At 35.4% G+C, this 16,562-nt stretch overlaps 1 protein-coding gene across 1 annotated transcript; it reads left to right on the plus strand.

Moving 5' to 3' along the window:
• The first annotated feature begins 4,745 nt into the window (after nt 1-4,745).
• LOC126371514 (uncharacterized) lies at nt 4,746-15,941 on the plus strand. Its single transcript, XM_050016834.1, has 6 exons — nt 4,746-4,917; nt 7,776-7,933; nt 9,886-10,020; nt 12,271-12,475; nt 13,329-13,473; nt 14,496-15,941. The coding sequence occupies exons 1-6, from the start codon at nt 4,830-4,832 to the stop codon at nt 14,659-14,661; spliced, it is 897 nt and encodes a 298-aa protein (XP_049872791.1). The 5' UTR covers nt 4,746-4,829; the 3' UTR covers nt 14,662-15,941.
• Nucleotides 15,942-16,562: the final 621 nt, after the last annotated feature.

Raw genomic sequence — 16,562 nt, forward strand, 5'->3', positions numbered from 1 at the left:
TCTTGTTGCCAACCGCATAGAGAAGACAGTTTCCTGAAACAAGTTGCAAGATGCATTGCAGCATCATACGTGATCTTACATAACAGATATACTTACCTACTGCCTACTTACTTACTTACTTTATAAAGGTTTGCTGGTAGAAAACTCAACTGTTGAGTTGAGCTCGCCTTTGTTCATGTACATTATGTTAAATTTCTTTGTAAATTGATTGTGCGCAATAAAGCTTATAGAACAATATTTGAATGTCATTCTTTGTAGTTGATAAGGAAAAACTCTTACATATATCCATCTATTAATGTACCCTTTTTTCGATTTATATTTATATTTCATTGAGACGTATTCAAATGTGTTTGTATACGATACACTATGCTGCCTGAGCTTTAATACGACTTCAAAAAAGGAAGAGGTTTTCCTCAACATAACATAACACCATTGTTATGTTTACCCCATGGTAATCAGAGGTACATCTGGACTAAGTACCTATAGCTCTCCAAGCTTTCTGTTAGACCGACGTGCAGGTATTATTGCAATTTAAAATTCTGCGATTTTGTGAAATGTGAATACGTCTGTGTGTGTGTGTGTGTGTGTGTGTGTGTGTATGCGTGCGTGTGTGTAATGCGTTTGTCCTTTTAAACATCGGAAAATATTCGAAGGACTCCAACTATAAAACATTTTCCTCATAACTTGGCACACCTGAGCGAACAGAGTGCAAACTCCTGTTACGCAAGCGAGTGGAGAAATTCGGTCCCGACACGAAAATACGGTACCATACCGGTACCATGTTGTACATGGCTGTCAATTAAAATTTCACGAATTCAGACCGGTATAATGAGAATCGCCCTTTGTATTTGACCTTTGGGATCGTTTAATGTTTGAACGCTCAAAAGTTTGAAAAATTTGAAGTTTTAATTAAAATGTGGGTTCATTGATTTAGGAGTACCGCTTACTTAGAATTATTTTTTTACAGCCATTTTTGTTCATCATCTCACTAGCATTATTCTTTTTATCACAGGGTCCACTTATCTAGACTGACGATTTCACAGGTCCGGTTTTTTATAGAAGCGACTGCCTGTCTGTCTCCAACCCGCGAAGGAAAAACCTGCCCAATACAGGTCGGGTCACATACCTGATGCATTTCTCGGGAATGTGGGCTAATGTGTGGTTAAAGCTAATTTTGTTGATAAAATAAAATGTGTATTTTACAAAAAGGACACAAAATGTGTAGCAATCGAAACGCCACAAGACTACTTTCTCCGTTAGACAGCAGGAGTGGAGTTTCTCAGTAAAATTAAGCAATAAATACATAGTTAACATTAGGCTAAGAGATCTCTTGAATAAGCTGTTGCATCATTATGAAAATCAAAGAACTTCACTAATCTTTCTTTCAGCCAAAATTATTTTTAAAATTTTTAAATAAAAATACACTTTCCTAAAATGTCTTTATGACACTAGGGTATATCTTTCTGTACTCCTATAAAATTAATCACGTCATATTTTTAAATGAGTAAGAAAATATATTTTGCAGTTTAATAATCAGTTCTCTTAGTAAAACCACTAGGTAGTCAAGGCTGTTTCGACGCACTTCTAAATAAGTACATATTTTATATAAATTTCCAGAAATAAATACCCCCTATTAGGGGGGAGCAATTTGATTTGATCCTGACGTAATAAAACTTTTGAATCTTAAGTTGGAGAAGTAAATTTATAAGTACCCGAGTTTAGTATTATGAATTTCCGAATCATTTCTAAACAGATCAAAGGATTATATTTAAAAATAAATTTTGGATATCAGATATAAGTTCGGCTCATAATCTTATTGTGGTAGAATTACGAAATAGATTTATATTTAGGTGCCGATACATATCAAATTGAATAATAATCATGTAGGTACCTATTGAATCTTTTCCATTATATTTTTGCTTCTCATCCTGGCATGTTGCTAAGGAAACTAAAGGATCATATTGAAATTATTGCTGAAAGTACTTTCAGGTCCGAACTCTAACAATTTTCGACCTTGAATAAGATTTTGTCGCTTTCTTAACAATACACGTCTGTTATTCAAATGAGTACCTAACACTATAATTGTGCATAATTATTATCATAAGATTTATCTTCATTAACGAAACCCGTGACATACCTACTTAAGTATATTATTTATTCTCGTTATCATTATAACGATACAATTATTTCACCATGATTCCAGTACGGTCACGACTACTAATATTACCTATACACTTTACAACCATGTCACATTAACTTTTTTGATAAATTGAACTGTAAGTCTCACTAAATATCAAATATGATAGTGCGACAGGGTTCTAAAGTGGGTACATGATATTGCTCATGACTGTACACACCATCTAATTTTATTTTAAGTTACACCTGTCTTTTTCTTATCCGACGAAAAAGAAAAGGACGGGTAATCGTCAGGCATAAAATTTATGAAACGCACGCAAATTTTAAGCAGAAATTTAAACAACCCTCTCAATTCTCAAGTTGACAACTCGTCAAACGGGTAACATATCAGCGAATGACCTATTTGATTTAAATGAAATGAAATGAAATGAAATTTATTCTGTGCATGGTATTTAGGTTACAAACAGCTGTTATTTTTCACCCGGGTCATTCATTCATTCTAAATTTATCAGCTGTCAATCATCCGTCTCTTTCTTTTTCGACGCATAAGAACATGACAGATATTACTTAAAATAAAATTAAATGGTGTGCAGTGGAATCAGGGTCAGTAAGTACAAATAATTATAACGATAGGCATGTACTATATCAAGCTGAAAACGACGCAGTGACGTCATAACAGCTGATTCAAAGGTTCAAGGACAGAGCAGCTGAAACAGGTTTCATGATCGATAAGTCTACCAATGGAAATGAACTTGCGTGGAGAACTTGAGCTAGTCCTGATAATATTTTTCATTTTAGATAGTTATCTCTTTTCAAATACAACTGGCATTATAATTGCACTTATTTATTTACGTGATAAGAGCCGTGGTAGACCAGTTGATAGAACGCTTGCCTCTCACTTTGCGGTCGCAGGTTCAAATCCAGCACAGGCCTAAGAAATGCATTTTCGGACCTAACCTAACCTGACCTATATTGGGCTGGTTTTCCCTTCCCGGGTTGGAAGGTCAGACTGGCCATCGGTTCTGTAAAAAACCGACCAGTCAAATCTTCAGGATAGCTTACCATTTGTAAAACAGGATAATGCTAGGGAGGTGATGATTTACGTGTAGCGATAATAATTATAACGTTAGATAAGTGGTGCGCTGTTTAATTTTAATAATGAAATAATGTTATAAATGGGTCGTTCTTCTTTTTTATCGACAATAAAAAGTCATTTTCTCAATTTATCGGATTTAACATCTTTAAAATTATAACGGCATTAAATATTTTAAAACATCATATAAAGATGTGTCTGTAGAGGACCATTTAGAGGTTCTCTTTATCTTGGTAACATACTTTTCTTTGTAGACACATTCCAAAAAATATTGTGACAGAGTGGCCCTTTTCATCGGAGACAGCATTTTAATTTACCACTCTGTCACAGAATTTTGTGAAAAACAATCAAGCTTCTTTAAGGACTAATTGAAGAACCGATTAGTATTTTGCTTGTATTTTGAGTATAATAAGATAACTATATTTTTGGACAATGGAAACATGAAACAAAATTCTAAAACATAACTTATCAGAAGCAGAACGAAGGACAGATCATTGTCGATAAAAAAGAAGAACGACCCAAATACAGACATTTTTTATTACTTAATAGACTACATCTTCTCTTCTTCTCCCGTTTCGGTTGTGAAATCAATGACTGATTCCATCAACTTTGGTTGCAGAGACGCCCAACTGGGCATCCTCAGGCCTGTTGTCTTACACGTTGTATCGGGTGAGAGCCTTCAGCGCTCCCCATTTGTCCGGCCAAGTAGTTAATGCCATCTGCGGCAAATCTACAATAAGTCACGTCAAAAAAAAAGTACATAAAACAATGTAAAAAAAAGGTTCAGGGTTATTGTTGATGGCAACCTCACTTACAAAACGACTATTAAATAAATAGTAACCGGGATTGACTGCATAACGTGCCGTCCGAAACACAGAATCATCTTATTTTACGGACAAGACAGAGATTTCTGCGTGAAATGTTCTGAACAAGGAAAGGATAATTAAAACACATAATAACGGGTTCTTACCGCGTTTAAATGGGGATATGAGACTCCCGATATTTCGACACTGTTGCAAGTGCCATGATCACGGGATGACTGATGAGATTGGAGTGGAGTAGGTAGATCCATAATGAAAAAACCATCCCCATCCCCATTTAAACGCGGTAAGAACCCGTTATTATGTGTTTTAATTATGATAATAACCGCGTAAACTTAAAACAATGTATAAGGAAAGGATAGTCTCACAAAGTGGTGTTTTGTTAGACATGTCCCTGTTGGTAATCGAGAGCAGGACCTCCGAATTGTGAGCCCAATACTAAACCACTTTATTTGTTCGCACTCATTCAAATTATGAATAAATTCTAATAATTAACACATATCTTTGAATAGGCACTTGTAATACGACGCGTTTTTTAACTAAATACCTACCACAGTAAGTGAATAATTTAAACAATAATAACAATTCTATAGCAAAGTGTAAGTACACAAAAAAGCAAGATCATATAATTAAGTAGTTATCTGTGACCAAACCGAAGTGACACAACGCTGTAGCACGCGTTATATTAACGTACGAGTGACGCAAGCGCACAGTTGGTAACAATACTAGGTTAGGGCCACACGTGTTGTTCGATTTGTGAAATCGATAGTCAAATCGATATGGAACCAGTGAATGTGTGTGAATTGAAACCGGAAGAGTTTAAAAAGTTTTTAAATTCGTTCGATCATGTGTTCTCGGATTGCGACGGTGAGTATCAAATTTGTTTGGGTTAGGTTAGGTTATGTTATGATTATGAGCCGTCTGTGTGTGACGAAATAATCCGCGATAATTTTTATATCATATTGTATTGTGCAATTTTAGTAATTGTTTCAATAAAGATTTTTCATTTTGGTGGTTTTGTACACCGAAAAAATACATACCTATTAGACATGATAAGACTCTTTCATAAAATCTCCTGAATTATATATGATCTGATTATAATAAGCCGTGATAGCCAAGTTTGAATTAAGCCTGACTCACTGTGAGGCCGCAGGTTCAATTCCCAGCACAGGCCTAAACCAATGATTTTCGAATTTGTTTTCGAATTCACGTTTGGATCATAAATGATTATCATGTGCTCATCGATGAAGGACAATATCGTGAGGAAGTCTCCATTCATTCCCGAGAAATGCGACCTAACCTGTATTAGGCTGGATTTCCCTTCGCGAGTTGAAAGGTTAGACAGGCAGTTGCTTCTGTAAAAAATCTTCAGGTTAGGTAAGCGGATTCTGTATGAGACGGGATAACCATAGGGAGATGATGATATTGTGGAGATAGTTAAAATTATTTCATAAATTTCTGTAGTATGTAAGACTATGGTAATAAATGATAGACATAATTGGTTACTTGAAGAAATAAGGTGGCAATTAGACACTAAGCTATCAAGTAATGAGAAACATAATAAAAATATTATTGTGTAAAAAGCTTACGCTATGTATAGACGGTCAGACAACAAATCAGAAGAAAAAGCTGCCACTTGTAATACAAAATTATTTGATGGATACGGTGAAAAAAATAATATGGTGATAGGTGATCAACCCATCGCCCACACTCCACTCCACAGTTGTTTCTTATATTTTCCATTACTGTATTCTCTGTTAATTACTCAAACACCACAATGAGAAAATTAAATATCCAAAATAATTTTAGCTGAACAGTTCAAGTCTCGTCCGAGTCAGATTTTTTTTCGATTTAATTTTCTCTTTGTGAGTTTCCCTAAGCACGGATGAGAGCTTTAAAAAACAAATCGAATATTCGAACGTTTATTTACATAAACTTCATAATATCCCACGAAAAATACATATATAAGTATAGAACCGGCTTCTTGAAACAATTTATTTTGATTTGAAATTTCCGAAAATCGAATAAGACATTAGTGCAGGTTTCCTTAAAACAAATGATTAATGTAGGAATAAATGATAAAGGCGCATAAATTTTCATTATGGAGTAATATCCACAGATAAGTATGTGTAATCTTATCAGTTCTGACTCGTTCTGAGTGTTCGCACTCATATCACACATTCAAGTTTAGTAAGTACATCAGATTTATGTTGACATCATTTAAGTCATTAGCAATGACGTATCATTTTCTACCCACTCCAAAACTGCACATTGGTGTTAGCAAATACCTTAAGTTGTCAGAAGATATCTAGAGGATTAAAAAGGCCACATCGAAGCAATTCATCTAAAAAAGCAATAATTATTAAATGCCATTTAACATTTGTTTGCATTGCGCACTTAATTTTATATTACACGATGATGTTTTTTTTTAACATGAATTGCATCGACGTGGCATTTTGAATCCCTGTTCTGTTTTTCAGTATTTTCTTATTTATGTTCATCATAATAATATCCATCTTAAGACTTTGTATCTATAGTGGCTGCTTTTTGATTACTTGTGATTCAACCCACCCCAAGGATTATAGGTAAGAGTTATGTATGTACCTATGTCATCGTCACCATCATATGTAAAGAGAAAATATTTATCAAAATTGATATCGTTAAACAAATAAACAAAAATTAAACAAAAATTAAAATTAAATTAAATTAAAGTTAAATTGTATCAAGGATAAAAAAATACATGGGGAAATAGATATATAAAAAACTGATTTTGATAGTCTAGGGAAAGTCCGTCTGATCAGAATCATTTTATTCAACGTAATTATCATGTTTAAACTTGTTGAAGGTCAATTTGATATTTAAGTATGATGTCAAATTCATTAACTTGGCCAAAAATGTGACGCGTAAAAATACCTCAAGAAATACAGAAAAATCGATCAATACACAGTAAGAAAACATATCTAACATATATTTCCCAAGACTTGGTTATTGGCAAAGTGCCAATACTGTAAACTCAAGATTTGCCAAAGAGCAATGGAACGGACTGCATTAGATAAACATTGATTGAATCTGAAAAAGTACCCTATATCTGTAAGTCTTACTGACGTAAGATGCAAGACCGCCAGGCTAAAATAGGAATAGGTCGGAAACGGCATGGGAGGTGATTCTCATGGAAAAGAGTCACGCGTCTATTACTCAACACTTTTTACAAATGAATGCATGATCATCGAGATCAGAGTATCGTCGAGTCATAAAAGATCTTGTCGTTATAAACATTGTGAAATATAATCTGCTGGACATCTCTAAAGTTGTAAAATTCTTGCAAATATCGCAGCTGCATCGATGCGGATAAACTTCCAGAATTTGTTGCGTTAAGCCTCGCTGTTTATATCGTATTATCGTGTCTGATTGGTAAAGATAAATATTTTTATTGTGTATAAATTTAGGTACAGTTATAAATAAATGGTACACTTATAGTTGCAAATTACATCTCGCAAAATTCTCCCTTTTCAGGCATAATCATGTATGCCTGTATGATATACAGGCAATAACTTTTTATGGTCAACAAAAACAAATTTAAATTAAGAATTATGAGATCATGTTAATGACGAAAGAGAGAAAAAACAAGTCTTAAAGATTAAATACAATGGATAAGTAAGTAGGTCTATTTTATAGACCAACATATTATATATATTATTATTTTATTGATTTTATCTTCTCTACAGGAGTAATATGGAATGCAGCTCCACTGCCGGGATCGGGAAAATTCTTCGAGTTGATGAAGAAACTAGGGAAGACAGTCCACTACGTGTCAAATAACAGTTTGAGAACAAAGGAAAACTATGAGGCAAAGTTTCAAGCAGCTGGCATTGATGATGGGTTTGTAAGTGTTATCTTATTTTATACTGTTTCGAAGACGAAAATTATTGCACCAGGGCGGTTAAAAACGCCACATCGAAGCAATTCATCCACAAAAGTAATAATGCTATTTGACATTTGAGCATATATAAACATAAGTGCGCAATGTGAACAAATGTGAAATTGCAATATTTTTTCAAGTAATTTAATGTGGCTTTTTAAGTCCCTAAGTTCGCAAAAATCTGACATATTCCTCGTCTCTTTCGCACTCGACAAGGTGCAATTACTCTCTCCTTCCAACATTCTAATCATGCTAATAATAAAGGTAATATCAATCAAAAGTAAAAGCAATTAGGACACTCCTTGTACTTAAGCTGAAATTGTTCCAGCAAAGTAGTTAATGCTATTTGCGGCAAACCACGCAAAAAAAACATGAACCGGGAAAAAAAATATAATCGGTTTTGGTTGTTTGTTGATGAGTCTGGTAACTTGATTCATTTTCTTCACTAACGAACAATAAATATAAAGTTACCAATTTGCTATTAATAATTGTCTTCCATTATTTTTTCGGTCCAATAAGACAAAGGCTACACGGGCTTTGCTGGTCCGTTGCGTCATCGCAAAGTTGTAATATCAACCTTCCGTGTACTACAACATTGTCGCGAGTGCAACGCGCCGTGCGGCATATCGTTGTTATTTATTATAATATTATGATATAATTTATACAGGGTGTTTAGTAACATCGTAACGAAAACTTTGATGGATGATTTAGAAGTCATCAGTTCATGATTCTCTGTTAATATCAAGCATCTTCTATCGCAAGAGTACAGAATTGAAAATACATAATAGAAATAAAAAAACCGCATCTAAATCCGTTGCGTAGTTTTAAATCTTTAAAGATTTAAGCGTACATAGGGATATAGGGACAGAAAAAGCGACTTTGTTTCATACTATACATAGTATAGTATACATAGTGAAGCAGTCAAACTAACCTCATATAATGAATAACAAGTTGTTATGTTCATCATCTTCTGAAATGAAAATTAAGACCACATTTTTTACTTCGATTCAAACTAACTAGTCTATTGCGAGGTTTTATTAAAGTTCACATCTGAATTCCTAATGAGATTTTTCAAAAAGACGCTTACATGATTATCCCTATAAAATATTGTCCTCAGGCATCGCAACGCAACGAAGCCGTGTGGCCTCACTAACTTAGACACGAATACTGGCTTTTATTTCCGATATAATGAGTTTGTTCAGTAGGAAAATAATTGGACGGTTGAATTATGATGGCAATAAGAAGCAGTTTGGCACACAATAGCTAGGAAAAATGAGGAATCATTTCGTTATATTCACTCGATTCGATATACGAGCAGCAATAAGCAGTTTGCTTTCATAAAGAGTTATTAAATGAGCACTTGCCTACTTTCTTTCTAGACTGAAGAAGAAACGTGCCTTTTTATTATACTTATTTTGTATCTTATTACAAGATGAAGAAGATTCCCTTCCTTATTATAAATATACTTCTGGAAACAGACACATTACTTACGTAAAGCTTAAAGCTACATAAGCAAACAGGGAAGCTATGTCCTCAGTACTACATAATGCGAGTCCACATGCTGTTAACTCACGTCGGCGTGTAAAGCGGCCGCGCCAAGACATTTGTTGCTGGACCACTATATCGATATACGCGCCGCTCATTGCGTAGTTACACACACGCTAGTTGTAGTCGCGCTATACTAAAGAAGCAATGATTGGTGTGGAAATTTTTATAATACAATCATTGCCTCATATAATATGATCGTTTTGTGCATATTTCGATCCCATCAGCTGTGCTCTCACGGCATTTGTCTATGTATAATGAGAATTATATTAATAAACATAAATTGCATAAAAAAACGAATTACAAATTTGAATTGCACATAAATAAAGAAAAAACATTTAAGTAATTTTATCTTATATTTTTTTTTTCAGGAAAAACTCACGATTCCATCAACAGCAATTGCCGAGTATCTCAAGTCACAGAATATAAAAAATAAAATATATTGCGTTTCATGCGTGGAAACCATACGGGTACTGCAGTCGCACGGATTTCAATGTGAGAGTGGTGTAAGTACAGAACATAAGCTATCTACTATATCCCAATTGGAGTAGTCAGAGGTACATCTATCGCAATATGAACTAAGTATCCACACCTCACCGAACTTTCTGTTAGACCAACATGATAGGTGGTGAACCGTACCGCCGTCTATAATAGCCGAGCCACCAGTGTTAGTGAAAACTGCACTTAACACGTTCAACGCCACGCAAAAACGTTGGTTGGTTCATTCAAGCAATAGGGGACACGGGTGAGCCAAACTGTACTGACCTATTCAGCGGGGGTCACCCGTGAACCAATAGAGGTTTTCGATTTAAACCCGTTTTACAGGCTACAATGCAGCAATTTCACATAAAACTGTTAGAAGAGAGTTAGATGAATGAGTATTATCTCGTGGCTCACCTGTGGGCCGTGTGGCATTGAACGTGTTAAGATAAGTTAATAACTCATTGGTACAAGTACGGTGCCGGGGTTCGAACCGGCGCTCTCCGTTTGAGCAGCAAGCCGGTGGATCAGGGGCCTGTTTCATAAAACTTACAATTGTAAATTACAACGACAATTTGGTGTTCATTACGTAGCTAATATAAAACTGCAAAATATTTGTGATCACTAATTCCGCAATGTACATCAAATTGTCATTGTAATTTACAATTACAAAAAAGTCTTATTAAACAGGCCCCAATAAACGATAGTGACTAAACATACTAAAACATAATTACTTACAACATAAAATATTTCATATAACAACATACATTCGTAACAAAAACTCGGTTAGTGAATAACTTTTCTAATTTCACTGATTGTAGCTCAGATAATAAATAGATAATATTAATAAATATTCTACACACAGATCGCTTGTCCTGTTTCAGAAAGTCTATCAACGAAAGGCTAGCTTTTGTATTTGCGCGGCCTCAAACTTTTTAATGAATTTCTCAATATAGCCCCGTAGCATAGAATAAGGAATAAAACTACGTACCTATACAATGCCAACTGGCTTTTCACTAGCGTCTGAGCTAGGTTTAATAGTAAATAGTACGACATTCTCCGATTCCAAAACAGGCTCCGCGGTCTAGTGATAGATTTCGATTTTTCCGGGTTCGATTCCCGATGGGGACATTGTCGAAATCACTTTGTGAGACTGTCCTTTGTTTGGTAATTTCAGGCTTGAATTACCTGATTGGTAATTCTGTGCTTGGGAGGGCACGTTAAGTCGTTGGTCCCGGCTATTAGCCGTAAAAACACCTCCACCAACCCGCATTGGAGCAGCGTGGTAGAGTATGCTCCATACCCCCTCCGGTTTATTGAGGGGAGGCCTGTGCTCAGTCGGACGTATATAGGCTGTTAGGTGTGTAAGTACGACATTAGTAGTACTACCTACCGAAGTAAATAATGACAGTAAAATTAGGTATTTTAATTGTCAGCCATCCGACGTTACACACACAATTGCGCGTGTATGATAACGTCAATGTGTAGTGTCTATAAAACGAGGTTGTTTGTATGAAGTGTCCGGGGTGTAGGTACCTACTTATCTATATTAGTGTTAACAAAAAATATCGCATCCGAATGTGAGTTGAGCGCAGTTTTGAAATTATTCTATTCTGTTTTCTTTCCTTTATAAATATTTTTATAATACGAATGAGGCAAGTCGACACGCCTTAGCTTGGTAACAATTTTCACTCTACAGTTTTCCTGGTGAAGCAGTAAATCCCACATAATATTATATTTCACCAACTATAATAAAGTATACATTTCCTTATACTAGGTACTTACATCTTACTTAGTCTGTGCTGCGCGAGCAACTTCGTTGGGTGTCGCGATTGATTATACTGTCTTTAGTATAAGATGTACTAGTATAATGGCCCCGATTCCTGCAGACATCTCTTAATTTTACTTTAAGTTATACCTGTCATTTTCTTATCCGCCGAAAAGGAAAGGGACGGATGATTGACAGCTCTTAATTTTAGGAAGAATGAGTAAATAAATGAATAACCCGGGCGAATTTTTAGACGGTTGTTTTAGATTTGTGCTTAAAATTGACGTGTGTTCCATAAATTTTATGCTTGTCGATTACCCGTCCCTTTCCTTTTCGGCGGATAAGAAAATGACAGATATAACCTAAAATAAAATTAGATGGTATTTACAGAAATTAGCACCAATATGTGTTTAAAATGTAACATTAAATTGTAGCAACGATAAATAAATAAATTAATAATAAATAACATATTTATCAACTTTGAACTTTAATAAAGTTTTTTTTTTAGCCAGAAGAAATCCCAGACTTTTACGCAGATTTCGTCCAGTTCCTCGAAGATGATGAGAATATAGGTGCCGTGGTGTTTGACAGCGACTTCAAAATCAACCTTCCCAAGCTTTACAAAGCCTCTACCTACCTCAAAAGGCCGGAAGTACACTTTATCAACGGTGCATCTGATCGACTGGTTCCCTTGACGAAGGGCGTTAGTTTAGGTAAGTGTCTTTGGATAGGTATTTTTTTAAAAAAAACGGCAGTTGTTTTGTTTTTGAAAAGAAAATCGGATTTGGTTGTCTGAGCTAGTAATAAAGGATATTCGTTTCGTCATAAGTAGATTAATTACACAAATTAGGAAAAGGAATAAACAATTAATGGCCCCGATTCCTGCCTCTGGCATATCTACTTATTTTAAGATATACCCGTCATTTTCTTATTGATGATGATTGATTAATAACTGTTAAAATTAATGAATAACCCGCGCAAATCAGGGGGGTTAAAATGGCCACCTCGAAATAATTCATCTAACAAAGCAATATTGCTATTTGACAGTTGTTTGCATTGCGCACTTACTTTTATATGCGCAAATGTCAAATTGCGATATTGCTTTCTTAGATGAATTGCTTCGATGTGGCCATTTTGACCACCCTGGTATGCAACCCGATTGACGTGTGCTGTGAACTTAATGCTATCGGGTTATATGAATATAAAGATTTGGGAGAGTTTTTAAAATTCCTGCCTAAAATTGGCGTGTATTCCATAAATTTTATGCCTGTCGATTACCCGTCCCTTTTCTTTTCGGCGGGTAAGAAAGTGACAGGCATAACTTAAAATGAAATTAGATGGTGTGTACTGGAATCAGCACCATCAGTTTATATTCCCTGGAAAACTTAAATATAAATGACTATAAGGAAAAAATGTGGACTATCTTTAGTTACAGGCTGTGACCACAATTTAATCACCATTACACAGTTAATTCATTTACTTTGTAAGGTAAATTGTAGAAGCAAGTTTATGATGATCAAATAACAACTTCGTACAGTTTTAGCAGAACAAAATCTTTATTTTCAGGCGTGGGAGTATTCTCAGACATAGTATCAGACTTTGTGAAACGGGAACCCATTGCTTTGGGGAAGCCTGGCAAAATGTTTGGGGAATTCGCAATGAAACGAGCGGGCATCACAGATCCCAGTCGAGTTTTGTTTATAGGAGATATGTAAGTAATTTTCTGTGCTATCATTCTTCTTTTTGTCCTTTTTAGATTGCTGCAGAAGCAGTTCTTATGTATGTGTTTTCCTATTATTTTTTTGTGTTTTTTTTTAATTTTTTGTTATTTTTTTTCATTATTTTTGTGTTTTTCTTGTGTTCTTTCCGGTCATGTACTAAAAACCAACATAGGAATTATGTTACTTTCAACTTGTTGGACCATAATAATGGGCTATAGGCTGTTCTCCTATCACTGTACGGTTCATCATAATTATTATTCATGGTTTAATAAAACTAGATATGGTCAATCCTATGAAACGTCGCCATTGCCAGCCGTTTGATGTCGTAAGTGTTACATGAGTATAACCATTAAATTGGTATCTCCAACGTTCCAAGGACTTAAATTTAATTATTGAAAATTAAGCGAATTACTTACTAACCTTTTTAATTAGTATCACATTAAAACTGTAAGTAAATCTTTTACTAAAATTTCAAAATTGCCTTGCACAGTGTAAATATTACTCGTGGGTAATTTATTTTGTTACAAAATGGCAATGGCGGTTGAGATGACGTCAGCGCGGCTAACCTTGACATAATTGCTGTCACTTTTGAGCATAACTTGTTTTATTGTACCATGATATTGTTCAAAAAGGGAAAATAAATCAAAAGTACCAGGACGAGCGTGTTGACCATAACACCACCGGGCCCTAATCTTGTCCAAACAAATACTTCTTGTCCAAAAAGATGTTTGTTTTTTTAACACTCACCCATGCTTAGGAAAACTCACAAAGAGAAAATCGAAAAATTCTGACTCGAACGGTACTTGAACTCACAGCTCTTTTCAAGCCGGGACGAATGCGTTAACCATTACACCACCAAGCTCCTCCTCCTGTCCATACAAATATTTCCTATTAACAGAGTTTAGTTTTGTTTATTTGTAGGTATTTAATTTTTCAGATACGTTATATATGTTATCAGTAGTTTTCTAATCAATTTGATTATTTATTATAAGTTTTTTTCTGACCGTTGCAGGATCGAGCAAGACATAGGCCTGGGCAAAGCAGTTGGTTTCAAGACATTATTAGTACATACAACCCATACAACAGAAGACATGCTGGCACATCCAAATATCAAACCCGATTACTATGCACCAGATCTTGGAAGCATTGTACCTGTTTTAACACAATTAGTATCATAAATATATTTTCTACTATCGTGTGGGTTATAAGGTGGATGACCAACCTCATCTACCCTGGTGTCAGGAGTATTATTGAGCCACATATGCTCATGTAACGAACGTACTTGCATCAGTAAGTAGTAACCGGGACCAACAGCATAACATGCCTTCTGAAGCACGGATCATCTTATTTTCGGACATTCGGGTAATCAGGCTGTGATGTCCTAACCAAAGTAGGGATCACAAAGAGATTTTTGTGACCCCACCAAGATTCAAACCCGGGACCTCCGGATCGTGAGATCAATGCTCAACCACTGTTCTACAGAGACCGTCGTATTATTATATAAGTATTGCTTTACCTATCAAAGTACAGATGGCGCTGTACAGATTTGTATTCGTTTAACCTTCTAATTTCATGGATAACAGATATATGCATCTTTTATCTTTGTTTTTGGGTATAAATGATGACCCTTGTTATAACACCCACCACAACACATCTTCCACCCATTATTAATCTGATCAAAATAAAGAGAAGTAATACAGGTTTCAACACAATTCTATACATAATGTGATCCAAATATCAAGCTAAAAATATTATCATATGTGCCTCTGCCGTTAGATTTTAATTTTGAATAATTATGTACCCCGAGCAGTGAGAAAATACGTAATTATCACAACATTACAACATTACAAATTACATTAATGTTGAACAGCGCCATCTGTATATTTTTGGGGAACTTAGCCTGGAAAGTCCCTCATTCTGTGGCTCGGATTATTATTTCCTATGATTGTATACAAAAGAAAATTTATAGCAAGAAGTAGGTAATATATTTGTACTTACAATAAATATACTAAGACTATTCATTATTTAATTCTTTATTGTGTTTGAAATGTTGCACATAATACCGTTCATACGCCATATTCGTTAAAAGGTATAAAATTATGTACCGGACTATATATTTTTAAATTATTGTTCACATACGGTCACGAGTACTAATATTTATACACTTTGAAACCATGTAACATTAACTTTTTTGACAAATTTATTAAACCGTAAGTCTCATTAAATGTCAAATATGATAGTGCGACAAGGTTCTAAAGTTGTTACATGATATTGCTCATGACTGTACTTATTATATTTTCATTTGTAGCGTTAGTGCTAGCCTCTATGGTCCCTGGGAGCAAATAAAAAACATAGAACACGTTCAGCTGCTTGTCTTCCCGGGTAAAAACCGCCAGAGGGATTTGTCCTCGGTGACATGATGGACTAATGTTATGGGCGATAGGCTGATTCCTTATCACCATAAGGTTCATCATATTTTATCCAGCTTACGACATCGTATCAATAGTGGCTGCAAGTTGTCTTTGATTACTTGTGGCTCTGCCCACCTCATTAGGGATTACGGGCGTGAGTTTATGTATGTATGTACGTAAAAATAAAAAATAATTCATCATAAACTTCTGTTCTTTATTTAAATTCTTATGAGGTTTTATAATCTGCCAGCAAGTTATCCCCGAGGACTAAGTTCGTGTGGGTTGTGAGGTGGATTACCGACCCCATCAACCCTGGTGTCAGGGTTACTATTGAACCGCTAAAGGCCCCTCAGGCTCATGTAACTAACTTGCATCAGTATTAAGTAGTAACCGGGACCAACGGCTTCATGTGTCTTCCGAAGCACGGATCATCTTACTTTCGGACAATCAGGGTGATCATCCTGTAATGTCCTAACCAAACTAGGGATCACAAAGTGATTTTCGGGATATGTCCCCACAGAGATTTGAACCCGGGACCTCCGGATCGTGAGCCGAACGCTCAAACCACTAGACCGCGGAGGCCGTTGACTTTTGTTCGTTGATTGTTGAGTAGCTGCGTTTATTGGTTGAAACACGGGAAGTATTTATCGCGACGCGCGAGGTAGCTT

The sequence above is a fragment of the Pectinophora gossypiella genome, chromosome 12 (assembly GCF_024362695.1).
Source record: "Pectinophora gossypiella chromosome 12, ilPecGoss1.1, whole genome shotgun sequence".
Taxonomy (NCBI): Eukaryota; Metazoa; Arthropoda; class Insecta; order Lepidoptera; family Gelechiidae; genus Pectinophora; species Pectinophora gossypiella.

Coding starts and splice junctions, on each gene's coding strand:
- LOC126371514 (XM_050016834.1), top strand. CDS start 4,830: ATGGAACCAGTGAATGTGTGTGAATTGAAACCGGAAGAGTTTAAAAAG. Junction 7,934..9,885: donor CTGGCATTGATGATGGGTTT/GTAAGTGTTATC, acceptor TTTTTTTTTCAG/GAAAAACTCACGATTCCATC. Junction 10,021..12,270: donor GATTTCAATGTGAGAGTGGT/GTAAGTACAGAA, acceptor TTTTTTTTTTAG/CCAGAAGAAATCCCAGACTT.